The sequence below is a fragment of the Nasonia vitripennis genome, chromosome 4, assembly GCF_009193385.2.
Source record: "Nasonia vitripennis strain AsymCx chromosome 4, Nvit_psr_1.1, whole genome shotgun sequence".
In the NCBI taxonomy this organism is placed as follows: domain Eukaryota; kingdom Metazoa; phylum Arthropoda; class Insecta; order Hymenoptera; family Pteromalidae; genus Nasonia; species Nasonia vitripennis.
In genome coordinates, this window is record NC_045760.1 from 21,134,865 (window position 1) to 21,154,519 (window position 19,655).

The 19,655-nt window shown below is 32.2% G+C and overlaps 1 protein-coding gene across 11 annotated transcripts in view; it reads left to right on the top strand.

The window, feature by feature from the left end:
* Positions 1-19,655, top strand: part of LOC100114473 (neuroligin 4) — a 237,576-nt gene that overhangs the window by 204,213 nt on the left and 13,708 nt on the right. For 10 of the 11 annotated variants that reach the window (XM_016986595.3, XM_016986593.2, XM_031929371.2 and 7 more), the window contains exon 11: positions 2,049-2,176. The exons of the other annotated variant lie outside the window; for it this stretch is intronic. In XM_016986595.3, coding sequence (XP_016842084.1) covers positions 2,049-2,176 — 128 coding nt within the window. The remainder of the gene's footprint in view (positions 1-2,048; positions 2,177-19,655) is intronic. 11 annotated transcript variants of the gene reach the window in all.

Consider the following 19,655-nt stretch of genomic DNA (forward strand, 5'->3'; position numbering starts at 1 on the left):
TGCCGCCGGCCCGAAGCTCGTTGTTGTTGTTGTTGTTGCACGTCGGAAGAATACGCGAAATTTTTGCGCGCCCTCCGCCCGGGAATACGGAATTCGCTTTTCCGCTTTCCAAAATATCACGTCGCACGCGCGAGTAGCGTCAGTCGCTGAATTCACGAGGCGGCGGGGCTTTGTAACGTAAGGCGCAGAGGATTGCGAGCCCCGCGGGGATGTGCATCCGTATGTATTATGCGGCAAGATTCGCTCTCGCGTCTACCAAGGGGAACGCGCGGATTTCTCCCCAACAGTCGGCGACGCCTGAAATTTCGCTTAATTCGAACGAGTGCTCGGCGTGTCCGACTGGCCGGTAAAAATCCAGAGCGTATATAAGATACACGTGCGACACGTGCGACACGTGCATAACTTAGCTCGTTGGTAACAACCGCGCCGTGGCGTAGATGTAGATATATATATATATATATATATATATATATATATATATATATATATATATATATATATATATATATATGCGCTGTAACTTCTGTGTCCATCGCCCTCCCTCTCGGCGATTCGCTTCTCCTTACACTTGCTGTGTACACAACTGCTGGCGCTACTCCTTATTTTTTTTACTGCCAGAAAAACGTCACGCGCCGTATACAACGAACGCCAACTCTCGGCCAAATGTGCACTGGATTTTAGCCCGGCGGCGGCTTTGTTTACGAGGCCGTAACATAACGCCGCCGCTGCCACTGTACCTATACTGACTTTTATTGCGGAAGCTAATTTTTCGGTAATCGCTTGGCGAAATTTTCAGTCGTCGCGCAGGGAACAGACCATAGAGGTATTATAGATAGTGCAGGGGAGCCAGGCCTCCAGCTGTCCCTCGGTTAGAAAGAGAGAGACAATCGCGGTACCCTATCTGTCTCTCTCTCTCTACCCGTGCATGCGCAGTTAGCGCGGAAAAGCAGAATATAATTATTGTGATTGAATTTCTGCAGTTGATGATGCGTTTATAACATGACACAAAAAAAATAAAATTATTTTATCGAGATTTGAACTTGAGAACACAAGGCCAAAAGCAAAATCATACACGCGTCTTATTGTTAGTCCTCAAAGCTACTGGTATACTACGTGCATGATGTGGATATTAGATCATTTATGATCATCTCTAACCCTTCGGGCTTAGAATTTAAGGTTTAAGCTTTGGGTTATTTCAGCTTTGTGCTATAATTTGTTATATATATTTCATTACTTTAAACAACTTTATAGGGTATTTAAGTTAATTTGATTTTATTATTCGAGTTTGTCATATAATAACAAGCTGTCCTTTACTGCGCATGCATCAGTAGAGAGAGACAGATAGGGTACCGCGATCTTCTCTCTCTTTCTAACCGTCGGACGTTTCCGCTTACAGGCAGCCGTATGGCTCCCCTGCTCTATCTATAATACCTCTACGGAACAGACATGGTTTTGCTATATACATATAAATACTCATATACAGTAGAAAATAGCATATGAATACGTTATGTATCAATTTTTTGCTGATTTAGTACCTCTAAACCCTGATATGATTAATTAAAAATTCATATATTTGAGTAGTTTTTAAAACGGCAGCTCTTCAATATGGCGGCTCAAAGGATAAAGACCTAACCTAAAGTACGGACATTTGAGTACATGAATTCAGTCATCATGAATCTATTTTGATTTTAAAGCATTATCTCTCATCTCTATTATGATTTGGGAGGAAACAATAAGGTTATTTTATGTATTAAAATTTACGTACAGAAACACACACACACACACACACACACACACACATATATATATATATTCTCATCCTTCTCGTCGCCGCCATATTGATCACGTGAGCTCTTGTACTTTTGTGTAAGATTTATCCCTATAACTTTATTTTAAAAAAGGTTTTAAAAATCATGTCTGTGCCCTATTCAGAATATCATTCCGCGAGTCATGCGGCTGTGCGCTTTATCACGGCGCGTGCTCGTGAGCTGGAATCGGGCGACTGTATCATTAAGTCTCACCCTTTGGCATTTGCTGTTCTTTTGCAGGAACCCCAACGCCGCGGAGAATCACGGCAAGGCTGACGCTGTCATGCCGATCAGCCGAGAGAAGAGCCGGTTTCGCAGTCTCACGTGGGATCAGTATGATCCTGTGCATCAGAAGTATTTGGAGATCGGTGAGTGTCGTACAATACCTGATAAACGCAAATCCCGGATGGAGCAGGATGATTTTTCAAAGGGGTTTCCGGTGGATTTCCTGAAATTCAATAAATCAAAATGTTATTATACCTTCAAGAGAAATGAAAGACAATACTAACGGGAAAATGTTATTTTTCCTTTTATATTTGTAAGCCACGCATAGTACAAAATGTAGGAGGTTCACTTGAGTTTGAAGCTTGTTGAAAAGTATTGATTTTTATATACATAAAGCGTCAGACTAATTTTACTTACAAGTATAGATCAACTTTTATAGCTCAAAACGTTGGTTATTTATATAAGTTTTGCCACTCCATCCACATAAATCTCTATCTTTGTATTATATGGGACTCCCCGTATCTGGAACTCTCCGGGCAAGGACCTTCCCTCGTTGCTCTCTATATAAACACCTGAAAAAGTGAAAAATCACTCCTTTCGAACAAAAATTGAATCATTCTTTGCAAAGTAAGCCCATGCCCACTGAACCTCTGTCTCTTATATTCTTCCTCTATATTTTACGTAAAAAAAATTAATTTTATGATATTAAAACTATCTGATAAGTCGTATTTTATACTCCTGTGCAAAAGTACAATCAATATAGTACATGTGCGCGTGTAATTATCAAAAATATGTATGAATAAAGAAATATATTTATCATCAGCAAGCGCATGTCATAAGCGTGAAGTTGACTTGTAAAAAAACTAAATTATATACATGAATCTTAAAATATATCCTGATACTGGAAATAATATAAAAAATAATGAGAATCTTAACAATAAAATATCTTTGCTTCCTCACTTTCATGAACATGGTGCGTGCAACGTGAACTTATAGCTTCTATATCATACCATCTTTCATGTAACTAGTTACTTCCATTTCTTCAGGTGGTACATGCAAAATATGCGTTATGTTGTTGTCTTGTTTCTTATCGTCTACATCCATAGGTTCTATCCTTGCTGCATTACAATTCACTTCTTTCTCTTTACCCACAACTGCTGAAATCTCTGCTTTTGAAGCATAGAGGTATTATAGATAGAGCAGGGGAGCCATACGGCTGCCTGTAAGCGGAAACGTCCGACGGTTAGAAAGAGAGAGAAGATCGCGGTACCCTATCTGTCTCTCTCTACTGATGCATGCGCAGTAAAGGACAGCTTGTTATTATATGACAAACTCGAATAATAAAATCAAATTAACTTAAATACCCTATAAAGTTGTTTAAAGTAATAAAATATATATATAACAAATTATAGCACAAAGCTGAAATAACCCAAAGCTTAAACCTTAAATTCTAAGCCCGAAGGGTTAGAGATGATCATAAATGATCTAATATCCACATCATGCACGTAGTATACCAGTAGCTTTGAGGACTAACAATAAGACGCGTGTATGATTTTGCTTTTGGCCTTGTGCTCTCAAGTTCAAATCTCGATAAAATAATTTTATTTTTTTGTGTACATCAATTATTTACTTTTATTTTAATTTTTCGACTACAAACAAATCATAGGAACAACTCTAATATGCACAGTAATAATTATATTCTGCTTTTCCGCGCTAACTGCGCATGTACGAGTAGAGAGAGACAGATAGGGTACCGCGATTGTCTCTCTCTTTCTAACCGAGGGGCAGCAGGAGGCCTGGCTCCCCTGCTCTATCTATAATACCTCTATGTTTTGAAGTGCCCTCTCGGGTATAGCTATATCCAACGCGTAACGAATGGTGGCCCGAGTGAAAAACAAAGGCACCGATTTCGTCTCCTCCATAAAGCATATTCGACATGATGCTAAGTTAATTTAATCTGTAGAACTGTTATGACTTATTTTTAAACTTGACGCATATAACCCCCTGTTGAAAAATCTCACGCCAAAATCTCATCTGACCAAGTGCGGCAATTAACTAAGTTCTACCACTCTAAAAAGTACTATGTCTGATTAGAAATAATTGTACGATCGTGTTTTTATGGTTTTTTAAATATTTTTGATTGTTTTGTATGAATGCTTTCAAAAAAATCTAAGTCCCAACGCAGGAAAATTCTAAGTTCTATGCAAAATAACGTATTTTTTGGACCCTTTTTTCTACGCATTTTAGACGATTTTAAGTCGTTCTAGATGGTCGTCCGATGCACTTTTTTTCTTTTTTAATTTTTACCAACAGTGCCAAGTCCCAACGCTGGAAAATTCTAAGTTCTATGCAAAATGACGTATTTTTTGGACCCTTTTTTCTACGCATTTTAGATGATTTTAAGTCGTTCTAGTGATCGCCAAATGAACGTTTTGAATTTATTTTTCAATTTACAAAATAGATGATAATATTTTTTTTACGAAATAAAGTACCTTGTTGCATATGGCAAAAATAAATGACCATGATTTATGATATATACCTGAAACAAATAATGGGTAGTGCTTAGGATATTAATATGACTAATTTACCATCCATGTCATACTTTGATTACATATTAATGAAACTTTGTTTATATAAATACAAATAGCGGTATAAAAAATAATTACAATATCACACATTTATGTAGATAGGTATGAAAAATAGTCACAATAACACACTTTATTTAGTAATGTAATAAATTGGACATGGGACATATGTCTAGCTGATTCAAAACTAAATGTGGAATTCGCCCATAAAGGTCCCCATTTTAAAACACTTCTGCTGACATGTAACAAAAGATGTACATTATATGTCATGGCTTTTACATTGTATATCTTTTGGACATCAACTACAAATCGATGTAACATTTCGTCAGCTTTATTTAATTATAAGGCTTCAACAAATAGTAACCAATGCTTCATAGCTTTTGTGCTCAAAATAGATGGAAAAATAACAATACTATAATACAAGACAAAATTTTCCCATTCCCTAGCCTTCCAATCATTTCGACAACTTATTTTTCTACAATAACGAGCAGCTTATTGTGGAACAGTTATCATATTTATTTTGGTATCAAATGCCTTAATAACATCGTCCTTTAAAACATCAATGTAATAAGACGTGAATTGTTTCGCAACACCTTCTTATGCCATATGCATATAATCAGGAGTAAAACCTTCAATGATGTCAAATTTTTGTAAATTTATAAGAGGCGACGGATATTTTATTCCAAAAACAGGATTTTCTGGATCGGCTTTTAACATTAGGGCAACAGTATCATTATGATTTCGAAGTTTAATTTGCATATTCATTAACGGGTATTTAATAATTCCATGATATTCTCCAGGGTGCAAACATCAATTACATCCAAATTTACCATTGTACTGAGTTAATCCTTGAACGGGAGCTCGGGCTACGGCATCTACACAGCATGACAATACATAAAACTTAAGAAGACGCTGCTCGTTTTTAATCTTAACAGGAACTCGACATTGATTTACAAGACTTACAAATTTATCCAAAAATACTGGCATTTTTTTTTTTTTTTTTGGTAAACATTAATCCATATACTATTAATTTACTTGTTCTAATATTTTTTGGCAATTCATTTATCATTAAATACAGTAGCCAAGTAGAATATTGAGAGCATTTAAAGTTTGGAGCACAATCTGTATTGAATACTGCACTAACATAATTAGTTTTGTCTTTAATTGGTAACGATTTAACAAATTCAGTGTATTTTTTACCATCAGATACGTCACTAATATACCCTCGCCTATGTATTCTTGCATTAGTCACGTAATCAAAATATTCTTCGTGATTACTCAAAAGATCAGCAATTTGTTGTGATGGGTCTATTAAAGTAAAAAAGGTCGAATCGCTAGTATTTTTTACATTGATTGGAGAATTGCAAACGTTACAAATACTGCTGGATGGTATATCTCCAAATTTTCCTAAATACATCGAACAATTCTGACAAAAACTTTAGCTAATCCTTACAACTGAATTACTTATTTACAGAAGTATTTTTAGATAAAATAAATTTTAAAACAAATTCTAAAAAAGTACAAATCGATCAACATATTTTTTATTTTAAAGTTACAACTGTGTAAACTATGGTAAAGAATGTTCGCCAATAGCCACATTATTCTAAAAATTTTAAGTAAATTAAAATAAAGTTTTTAAAAAATAGTTTGCTGTGGTTCTTAAACAAACACTAACCTCTACATTTGTTTCTTGTGCATCAGCACCAGTAAAAGTTTCGTGTTCCTCATCCATTATATCATTTTCATCAGTCTGTTTCTCCTAATTAAAATATATTATTAAAAATATTTTTATCGTAAAAAAAATTAGTGAGTATACATTATTGCAATTCTTTGTACTTTAGTATATTCGTTAGCATGAGTAAGTGTGCGTGGCCTGAAAAGCGACTCTAAAGCAGCATTATATTCCCTCGCATATGTAACATCCGCATTTGCAGGAAATAAAGTTCTTTATTTCAGCAAATAAAGAAACAATAGTACGTACATTCCCTACTGAAAAAAATCACGCGATAATCGCGCGCTGGTCGCGCAAAACTATCGCGAAAATCGCGTTAAGTTTTCATCCACTTTCTCGCGCAATTTTTGCGCGATTATCGCGCATAACATAAAAAAAATGTCGGTAAAAAGTTTCTCTCGTGATTATGGCGCGATGATCACGCGATATTTAAACATACCGTCACTCTACTAAAATAATCGCGCGATTAATCGGAAATGAATGTTCAAATAAAATAAGATGGTGACACGTGAACTGGCCACCCCGCTTACTAATATATCACGCGCGACTATCGCGCGAGAAATTCGTCCACAACCTCACATGATTTTCACGCAATTATCGCACGATTTTTTTTTAGTAGGGTTTACTTTCACCCCACTACATTTACTTTTGTCCCGCTAATTTTACTTTCGGCCAGCAAAAGCAGTTTTTGGGAAGAATATATGCTACTTTCGCCCCGCTTATTAGGGGCGTAAATTGGACTTTCTTGACGGGTGCAGAATAAAATGATTTTATAGCACTGCGTGGTATAAATCCGCATTTATGTCCTTTTTTGCACCGTGAGGTTAGCGTCCGAGCGTAGCGAGGGCGATATGCACGGTGCAATAAAGAACTCCTTATGCAAAAAATGACTGCTAATGCCACGGATAGGCGTGACAGCGGATTTATGCTAGTCAGTGCTATAAAATATCGTACGATACACGCGTCATAAGTCGATCTTCATGGCACAGAGTTCAGCGCAGTCGCTACGCTCGGGCGCTTTATATACACGCCGTGCCTTAAAGTACGATTTATGCCACTAGTATCGTAATGTACTATTTTTAAATTCATTTTCGCTCTGAAAATTTTACTTTTGCCCCGCTAACTTCCTTTTCACCCCACAAATGGAGTTTGCGATAAAAACTTTAGTCCCTTTATTATCCCTTTTACTTTAGTCCCTATTTTCGGGGCGAAAAGTGGTTATAAAAGTTTAGAAGCTTTAAAAACTAAAAAAGTGGTGAAAAATATTCAAAATTTTTTAATTTCTTCATAATTTTTCGACTCTTTGACCTTCTAAAATTTTCAAAATTTCTTAATAATCAAGGGGCGCGGTAGCGCTCCAATGGCAAGTATTTTTAAACTTCCTAACATCTTTAAAGGCTATAGCCGGGTTACTATGGTAAAATGGCCCCCTTGGAAAATGTATATATGTTATATACCATTCGATGGGGGATAAAAAAAAACTCCCATAGCCAAATTTTTAACTCTCTGCCTAGTGCGCATGCGCAGTAACATCGATAAACGTGTTTTTTTGATTTTATTTTTTTCTGAAGTCCCTATAGGATAAAAATTTTTTTAAAAATTCACATTGGTGTATTTTTATGTCATGAATAACTGCAATTTTTTTGGGATTACATAACCCCAAATATCGGATCTAAAAAAATTATTAAAGTTTTCAATCGATATTTTGACCCCCTTGTTTTTGAGGTGCAACTTTTTAAGTAGACTTTTTTTGTGTACTTTTTCCCGTTCTTTACGATGGCACTAACGTTTTTTCCTTAAAAATGGTGGCACAACTCGATTTGAGCCAAAAACTGATTTTTTTGCCATTTTTTCACGTTTTTAGCTGGTTATGTTACAATTTAGTTACTAAAGTGACTCCTTTTGAGTAGTTTTGCATATCTTCCCATGAAAACATAATCAAATGAAATATTTTGTTCGCTCCAAGCCGTATTTTTTATATTATCTTACGTTTTCAATGATGGTCTTATCAGAATTGTGATATCACCTTATTATACAACTGATGGCTAATGTTATGTTCTTTTTAAACGTTCTGTGATTGGTCGAAAGTATTGTCTCTGTCGCACTTTTTTGTTTATTGTTTATTTTTATTTATAATAAAAGTTTATGCTTGGCCGCGCGGTTGACGCGGCGGCTGCAATGCAGACGATCTGCGTAGTGAATGGTCAATCATAAAATTAAGAATTATCAGGAGCATAAACAAATAAAGTATTTTGATTTCTTAATTAATTAAACGATGCGCAAACCAATGGCCAACATTGTTTTTTTCAAAACTAATTTTTTTTTTCTTACAATTGTCTATATAAGGGAGAAAGTACAATACGTCCCGTCCCGTCCCGTACCGACCCCGGGACATACCGTCTGAAATAAGTCACTTTTATATTATTGGCTAATTCTGTTCGATAACCCAATCGACGGTACAGAATTAGCCAATCCCGTAAAAACAGCTTATTTCAGACGGTATGTCCCGAGGTCGGTACGGGACGACGGACTCAATTGTACTTTCTCCATAATATACTAATACAAGTGAATGGTGAAAACGCTGTTAGTATAAGTTTATAACTTTTAAAGTAAATTAAAATCTAGCAAATAAAAATTGTTTCGATTTTTCTTTTTACTATTTCGGCTTTTGACTGATAATTGATAGCAATACTAGAAAAAATAATAAAGTAGTTAAGTATTTATTTTCAAATACATTGGAGTTAGTTGGAACCGAAGGCTGACGCGGCTACTTTAAATCTTTCTGCTGTTTACTTCAAAACTAACAATCTTGTATATTTAAAGTGAGTACTATATATTTTACATATCTTTTAAAAAAATGAAGATTTAACAAAGTTTTTCAAAAGTTTTGACATCACAGATTATATGCTTTGATATTAGGGTTATATGTATTTCTAATACATATTACACAATAAATTAATATTTTGTTAAATAACTTCTTTAAAATCAAAATCAAAATTATTAATATCTAAAATGTTATTTTTATGCCGACACTGAGTTTTGAAAAAAATACTGTAACCAACCTACTGATAAATAAAAAATCTCCCATGTATTTATAATAAATACACTTGTATTTTACCGGTATATGCAGAGTAAGACTTATTAATGGGTAGAAAAATAAAATTTTTATTATAAATTCTGTAGTATTAAGAGTAATTGTATCAAAAATAATGACAGATAATATAGTAATATAATAATATGATATAATAATATAATAATATGATATAATAATATAATAATATAATATAATAATATAATAATGTAATAATAATAACAGATAATTATTAGACCTTTTTATACGCTAAATAAGAAAAACATGTTGTGTACGTTATTAAATTCTTGCATAAAATCAAAAGTTTAAACCAACATTAAATTATAAACTGTTTTAGTACTCGCATAAAGATCCGATCTTATCCTAAAACAAAAATAGCAATCAGATTTTAAATCAATAAGCTAACAAAAAAGTAATTAATAAAAATGAATTTTCAATCCTATAGATATAGATATACGTACAATGCATGTAAGGGGAACGAGTCTTTATCTATTTAACTTAACCAATTTAGGCTAATCACATAAAGTAAAATGAGAAATTAGTTAAACATAAAGTTGTTGAAACTATTAACTAAATAAAATTAAGAAGGAAAAACATTTGAATAAAATATGACAATAAACTTTTGCTAGAAACGGATTTGACGATTGATGAGTTGCATGTTTTGATGTAATGCGGTATATTAATTATACAAGTATGATTAAATTGATAAAATATAGAAAGTCTTGAACAATAATTAATTTGTTTATGTATAAAATACTGTCAAATTAATAAAAAATGCACATAAATATCTGCATATGACTATATATGATGTGATTTTTACTATAGTTAATTATTATGAGATGAGAAAAAATATTTGGTTTTACATAAAAACAATACATGAGAAATAATAAAAATGAAAAATAGAACTAATAGGATGCGAACTTATTAATTGTCAATTAACTTTTAAGTTAAAAAAATGTAAAATGAATAAAGTAAACACAAGCTAACCTATGCTTTAAACACATACGTATATGAAACATCATTAAAAACAACATGTCTAGATACAAGAACATATTTTTACAAAAAAACAAATTGAATATAATAATTTCATAGGTTTGTTGATTTTATAAAATCACTAGGTGCAAGCACTTCAATACAGTTTTTATGACAAAAAAAAATTATTTGCTTAAAAAACTTATAAATGAAATACAACTTATTTCACTTTTACTAGGCAATATTAATTTTTTTACTTTTCATGTAAAGCTACTGAGAAAACTGGATTATACAAGAACTTAGATTATAATATTTTTGTAATATTTATTATTCATTCTAGTTTTTAATTTAAAAAAAGGCAAACAATTTTTTTAGATTTTTAAAAACTAACTAACAGCATTTTTAAATGTATTGTAAAATATTTATATTTTATTATTTCAGAAGTGATCTTCTTGTCTAATGGTTAAATAAATATGGCATCTAATAGTAATGAAGAGTCAGATAACATCAGGAAACGCGATGATCGAAGATGTGCCATGTGTAATATTTATATTAGAAAATCAATTGGTCGAGAAAAGGAAATCGAATCTGAAGTTGAAATCGAATATGCTAAACAATTATCAAATAAAGATATTTACATCCATGATGTAATTTGTGATTCATGTAGAAAGCGATTAGCCAAATACATATCAAGCTCTAAACCTAAAAAGGTTAATGTTCCAGCAACTGCTTCGTCTCAAGATTCAAATGTTTCTGAATCATTTTCTCAGCTAACTGTCACTTCATCATCTCAGGAAAGTACACAATCATCTGTATACACAATAAAGGAACAAAAAGTACGAGCAACCACGGAATTACTTATTCAAAGGACGATTGCGGCAAATAAATATTGCTTTGTTTGTGGGTACCAAAAACAGACTAATAATATATTAGTTCCTTTAGAGGCCCGAATTCAAGTTTATAGTAAAATGAATGTTTTTATTCCACATGGCAATAGATGCTGTTGCACACATTTAATTAAAAAAAGATTTTATGAAGATGAACTAAATAAAATTAATATTTTTTCCACTACAAGTACGGTATATATTGATGAATTACTACAATTTTTGAGTCAATTATCAATGAAAGCAGACGAAACTTTATTAGATACAGTAGCTGAATTTTCCATGCCTGAAAAAAAATTGAAAGTTTTTACGGGATTAACGTGGGAAAATATTAATTATCTTAAAGATCAACTCACTTCTCTGAAGAATTCCTGTGTAAGGACAGCGACACAAGCCATTGTCGTATTTTTATTCAAAATGCGCTCTGGGAATTCTAACTCGCTCATCTCTACAATATTTGACATTGAAAGCGAACAACAAGTATCTCGTTTTTGTCAATCAGTATTATTATCTTTCGAAAAAGATTTACTACCAAAACACTTTGGATTAGAAAATGTAGACAGAAATGAATTGATTGAAAATCAAACTTCTAATATGGCAAAGAAATTACATCCTGGTAAACAACTTATTTTGATTGCTGATGGTACTTATATAAGGCATGAAAAAAGCTCTAATAACGAGTACGAAAGAAAATCTTATTCAGGCCAAAAAAAAGTTCCTCTGACTAAACCATTTACTATATGTACTACTAATGGTTATGTTGTTGACCAGTTAGGTCCATATCTTGCAAATAAAAATGATGCTACAATACTGATTGAAATATTGGAAGAGAAGCAGAATATTTTACAGAAACTTCTTCGCCAAGGGGACATTTTTATACTGGATAGAGGTTTCAGGGACATTAAACAAAAATTAGAAAATATGGGTTATATTGTTTTGATGCCTGCACTCAAAGGTTCAAAATCTCAACTTTCTACGCAAGAATCAAATGAAACAATATTCACGACAAAACTGCGATGGGTTGTTGAAGCAGTGCACGGAGTTCAAAAGAAAAAATATAGGTTATTAGATCACAAACTTGATAATAAAATGGTGAAAAATACTGGATCTTATTGTAAAATTTCTTGCTACTTAAATAACTTGTTTGGCAAACGCCTAGATTCTGATGAAGACATGCAAGATGAAATATTTAGTGCTATGCAATCTAGAAAAAATGTTGAAAATACATTAGCAGTTTTAGTAGCAGACAAAAGATGGAGTCGTCGGAAACTACCATTTAAAATAATAACTTCGGATGATTTACCAGACTTTCCTGAATTAACAATAAAAGATTTGAAAATTCTGTTTACAGGAACATATCAGCTTAAACAGACAATATCTTACTTAGCGGAAATGCTTGACGCAGATAATAATTTGAAGATTGGATATTCAAAAGAGAATAACAATATTCTCAAACAATATTCTCAAGTTCAATCCAGGCATATTAACAGAAAACAATACAAATGTTTCGTTGAGTATAAACCAAATGGTATTGGTTATTCTAGCATCTTAAGACACTGTTGTGATTGTGCTAACTGTAACCGTACTATAGGATGTTGTGCGCATATTGCTGCCATAATCTATTATCTTTCACATGGAAGATATTTATCAAAAATCATACGACCAGCTGAAATTCTGTCTAAAATGTTTCTTAATGATCAAATTGAAGTGTGTATTGATGAAGATAGTGACAATGATGAGTGAATCATTTTTTCTATTGTGAACATTCGTTATTTTTAAAAAGCTACTTGTATACGTTCCATAATTTATTTTAAATAGCCTATGAAGATAATAAATTATACTTTGTACGAATTGAACATACTTAACTTCAATTCCTTTTTACCTGATAATTATTACTGTCAATAGATTTTGAATAATCAATTAAGTAGAGGCAGATAAGCCAAATATGGCCTTTTTAAGACCACAAGACGCCAAAAGTACCCTCAAACGATCGATTTCAAGGCTATGTTTAGCTAAAAACAGGCTTTTTTGCGTGAAAACCCTTGCATTATGACATTTTTAGGTTAGTTTTGGGTTACATGGTACCAAAAATGGCCCTTTTCGGCGTTAAATCACTCAAATGAGGGCATTTTTAGGTTAAAGAGAAAAGCAGACACTGACAGCGGCGATATTCTTTTTATATATAGAGAGAAACCCTTTATTACCTCAAATTCTGATAAGACCATCATTGAAAACGTAAGATAATATAAAAAATACGGCTTGGAGCGAACAAAATATTTCATTTGATTATGTTTTCATGGGAAGATATGCAAAACTACTCAAAAGGAGTCACTTTAGTAACTAAATTGTAACATAACCAGCTAAAAACGTGAAAAAATGGCAAAAAAATCAGTTTTTGGCTCAAATCGAGTTGTGCCACCATTTTTAAGGAAAAAACGTTAGTGCCATCGTAAAGAACGGGAAAAAGTACACAAAAAAAGTCTACTTAAAAAGTTGCACCTCAAAAACAAGGGGGTCAAAATATCGATTGAAAACTTTAATAATTTTTTTAGATCCGATATTTGAGGTTATGTAATCCCAAAAAAATTGCAGTTATTCATGACATAAAAATACACCAATGTGAATTTTTAAAAAAATTTTTATCCTATAGGGACTTCAGAAAAAAATAAAATCAAAAAAACACGTTTATCGACGTTACTGCGCATGCGCACTAGGCAGAGAGCTAAAAATTTGGCTATGGGAGTTTTTTTTTATCCCCCATCGAATGGTATATAACATATATACATTTTCCAAGGGGGCCATTTCACCATAGTAACCCGGCTATAGCCTTTTCCAATTTTTTTTTAAATTGTAATGATAGTTGAAATATACGTTTAAATATTGACAATTTATTCATAATTTTTCAACTCTTTGACATTCTAAAATATTCAAAATTTCTTAATAATCAATGGGCGCGGTAGCGCTCCAATGGCAAGTATTTTTAAACTTCCTAACATTTTTAAATTATCAAAAATTTTTTCAAAATTGTTCAGAAAATTTTCCGAAATTTGCGGGATTAAAGTAAATTTGCAGAAACACTGTAAATTTGTAGGAATAAAATGCTACTTTAGTCTCACTTTTCAGGGAAAATACAATGGCTATTATACTTTACTTATGAATGAAGAATTCTACTTCGTTGTTGTATAATTTACTAAAAAAAATTAAAAAACGCATAAATATCAGCCTTTAATTTTTTGGAAATGGCTTAGATTTTTCAATTGTTATTTAGATCCTAATTTTAAATATTTGCATGAGATCTCAGCTAAAATTCATATTGAGTTTTTATATGAAAATTTAAAAAATTAGCCTTAAACAATTGTAGTACACTTGTTTTAATTAATAATGTTACAAGTTTTGCCTACGTGTTTCAGCTAGCCAACGATCAAGTCTGATTCTAGCATATTTTATGAATATTGTTAATTTAGTATCGGAATCAACTACGTAGCCAGCGCAAGCAAAGTTGATGGTATTATGATGCTATCGTCATTGTGATAAAGGTAGATATTTACATTTTTATAGGTCTTTTATACAATTCTTGGGAGTGAACATATTAATTGCATTGGGAGACGAAACAAAGTAACGCTTATTTTTTATTATTTTATTACTACACTGCAAAACTTTGAATATGCGTATAAGATATTGTTGTAAAAAAGGTATAGAAATAGGTTATGTGTTTGTGTAGAGTTTTACAGTATAGCAAAATAATAGAAAAATAAGTTTAGGGAATATCTGTGTAGAATTTTCTTGTGTAGGAAAATATGTTTGTGTCGGTGTCGATTTTAGAGTTATGAATCAGACGTATAACTGACAAGGAGTAAAAGATCCTCCATTAGGACTAGCCTTTAAAAAATATCAGTCGCCAAATGTAAAAATCTATATGCCTCAAGATATAACATTTCCAAGAAAATATTTGTGCGAAAACTGTTTCAGTAGTATATTTCTACAAAAATTTAACAATAAAAACTATACATCTACTTCAACAATGCACATGGCGAAACATATTTGGAGTAGCTTGTGTTTACACTGCAATTATGATTTACACTCAGAAAAAATATCGTAACAAAAACTTTTTAATCGTACAAGAATTGCAAAATTAAGTATAATATTAAGATATTTCTGGAAATAATTTAATATGTTTCTGGAAATAAAATATTTATTTACCACATCATCATCTGCATCTATATCTTCCTCAAGGTTGTATCGCTGTGCTGTACGCAATGTAATTGCTGCATCTCCATGTAATAAATATCTTTTATACTTTTCCATTATGCTCTGTTATTTATATCTTCATTACTTATTAGCTTATTTACATTTGTAAACAATATACACAATGTGTGTATATCTATAGGTCCGTATGATATTTACACGCTTGCAGTTCTTATGAATCACGCTTTATGATTCAATACTCATATCTGATAAAAAAATATAACTAAACACAAATAATTGCACATTACAATATTTATAATAATATGTATCACATCGAGACGTCAAGCAACATATTATGTGTATGTACACATAAATATACACACACACACACAAAAGGAATAGGAACAGTTTGTTGTTCCTCATATATATATATATATATATATATATATATATATATCATATCTTGTTATACATACATATTCATAGGCCGTGTAAAACTCCCGGCAAAAGTATCACCAATATCACGATTTATTATGATTTAAATGCGTTTAAAAAAGTGGTGTTTTATATAAAAAAAGAGTTGTGCTTCCTAAGCAATTGTGATAAGTGATATGATGGGTCATATAAGATATGCGTGTCTTATCACAAAAGATGATCCAAAGAACAGATACTGTAAACCGATAGACGTGATTTACAGATCTCAAAAAGACAAAAAACATATTTATCCGTCAAATGCACAAGATTTTGATGAAAATCACACTTATGCAGTTTATTGGAGAGTATGCAAAACAAACTGAAAAGTTGAAGATAAATGTTGCTCTTTTTATAAAGCTTATATAATCAACCTTGGAGGTTAGTATTTATTAAATAGCAATATTTAGTTATTGTATTCTATTCATTTCTAATGATGTTTATATACTCTCATTACAGAATCCGAAGAAGATGCGTTGAAAGCAGCTGCAAACAGGACAAAAAGATTTCGATTCGTTAAGAAATTTGAATTGAGTGAATCCAATGAAAGTACGGTTGAAGAATTTACTGAACAAGAATTGTCTGTAAGTTATTATTATTATTATATTATTACTAATTACAACTATTATATCTAATAATCTAATCTAACGATATGCAGTTCTTTGTGCAATCGAAAAATCTTTATAATTTTTTAAAAGTTTTGCTTGTTTCCGTCTATATCTCAGTTTCTACTCACAAGGAAAGGTACCCAACCCGAACTCACCGATTTTGATGATTTTCATATATGTTGTAGAACATAAAAAAATAAGAGACACGTATTTTTTTTATCGGCTAATTTTCACTTTTAAGGGGTAAAAACCTCCCCTAAAGTTAACCCCCAAAAAGCGTTTTTTTTAAATATCTCGGCTTAAAATTAATATTTTTCAATGAAACAAATTGGAGGTTATTTCTTACAAAAAGAGCAAGTATTTCATGGTGATTTGAAGAGTAAGGGTAGCATCCCCTATTTTTTAGGGGTTGAAAACATATATTTTTTGGCATAATTTTATAATAAAAATGTTTAAACCGACTAAAAAAAATTGGAAAAAATGTTTAAACATCCTTAATAACAAAATTTAGTTGACGTCTTTCGGTGTTTTCATAAATATTATCCCTAAGGGGGTAAACCACCCCTAACACAAAATAACTGTAAATATGTAATTCAATACATAATATTTCGTAGAAAGTTTGTATATAGAGGTTTTCGAGGTCGCTGATTACAAATCTGTTATCAGATTTTGAAAATTCAAAATGGCGGATCCAATATGGCGGACGGAAATATCGAAAAAAAATTTTATATAATAAAAAAGTTTTAAACGACTAAAAAATTTGGAAAAAATTTGTAAACATCTATAATAAACAAATTAAGTTTTTCGGTTTTTTCATAGATACTTCCCCTTAGGGGGGTAAACCACCCCTAACACAAAATAACTATAAATATACTTCAATCCATAATATTTTGTAGAAGGTTTGTATATAGGGGTTTTCGAGATCGCTCTTTACAAATCTGATATCAGATTTTAAAAATACAAAATGGCGAAACCAATGTGGTGGACGAAAATGTCGAAAAAAAATTTTAACTTTCAAAAAAACTTGTTTACAAATGTGTGATCTTTGTAGCCTGTACATGTGAACTAAAGAGCCTTAAACCCTAAACCCCTAAAGAACAAATAGGCTAAATGGTTGTGCTTTTTAACCAAACGACTCCAAACCCCTAACCTCCAGACAAGCCGAAGGCCTATGCTTTACCGTAGACACGAGTATAGACATATTACCGATATTTTATTCTATCATTTGAAAAGTTGAATAAAACCAAAAATAGAGTTTTCCGAACATCACAAAGTGGAACGAGAATTCTTCTCCAATGCATAAATTAATGATTTGATTCAATTTACATTCACTCGTTTTATTCTGGTAGAAATGTAGCAGTCGTGCCTTACATGTAAAAACACAGCTTGTATAAATTTTACCGCTTGTTTTCATTTTAGATTGAAAAATGAAAATTAATCCGTTAAACGTTCTAAACTTATTATTAGCATACTTTCAAGCGTTAAACATACCAGATAGTGTCACGAATTATCACGAAACAGAGTTGGCCGAAAAAATAAAAGAAATTTTAATAGATGCAACACATGATTTCAACGATGTAGAAATGATTACTGATGACTCTTTGGATTTTCAAGAAGAGTATAAAGACCATAATGCGGAAATAATTGAAGATGAAGTGCAACATCATTTTCCTGATCCGGATATAGCACCAACAAATCAATGTACAGCAGATAATGAAGAACTAGATTTTGAATACAAAAAAAGAGCTGTAGAATTTTGGAGAAGTAGCAAAACGAAGCAAAATTTAAGTCTCAAAACAGTGCAAAACAGATTCAAAAAAGTATCATCTATTAGTCAGCTACGTCGTTGGGCTCATTCAATTAATAAAGGTGGCACGTATAGAGAAAAAGTAGCACAAATTTGTCAGTATACCCTGGATAATTTTCAAGCAGCTCTCGACAGTGGTTTAATTATCCATGATGAAGATATAATTCGATGGGCCTTACAAGCTAAAAAAGAAATTGGTTTTGATGATATTAGATTCAAAGCTTCTAAACATTGGTTACTCAAATTTAAGTAAGCACACCGAATAGTTTCTAGGAAAATAAATAAGTTCATAACAAGAAAAACACTAGAAAGTAGCGCAGAACTTACGGCTAAAGCTGAAGCATTTATCGATGACGTTAAATCGTGTATACCAAGGATTGGACTCGAAAATTTGTATAATACAGATCAGAGCGGATTTCAGCTAGAAATGCATTCTGGAAGAACATTAGCAGTAGAAGGAGAAAAGCAAGTGCAATGTCTGGTACAGTCAATTTCAGCAACAACGCATAGTTATACTATACAGCCACTAATATCAGCTACTGGACAACTGTTGTCACCGCTATTTCTTGTTTTAAAGGAACCAAGTGGCAAGTTTGGCCCTATTGTAGAACAAAACATATTTAGACCAGAAAACGTGTACGTGGAAGCATCCAAATCTGGAAAATTAACAACAAGTAAGGGAACTAATAACAATTTTTACATTGTAATATCGTTGATCAGTTAATTAGTAAGTCGTTTAATTGCAGATCACTTCAAAATCTGGTTGGAAAAAATATTTTATCCCTATGTAGGCCATCACTCAATACTATTACTTGATTCTTGGAGTGGTCATTGTGACAAAGTTATAGAAGAAACAATGCCACAAAATAAAATTATTAACATAAAAAAAATTCCAACTGGAACCACAGGAAAAATACAACCACTTGATGTCTATGGATTCCGTATTTGGAAAAACTTTGTCCGAACATTTTCTGATAATGTAATGTTAATGGATCATGATATGAATTTACATGTGAGAAATAATATAATTAAACTTCAATCATTGGTTCACAACCAACTGTCTTCGCCGAGATATATAGATTTGTTTAAATATTCCTGGTATAAAAGCGGTTACGTCAATGAAAAACCAGATAAATTTGATAATCATATAGATTTCAGTTTTGGAAAGTCTTGTGCAACACATTGTGAAATAGAAGGGTGCTCAAACATTGCAATTGTACGATGTGGTTGGTGCAAAAAAGCATTGTGCTTTAAACACTTTTATGAGGACTACCATAATTGTAAAAA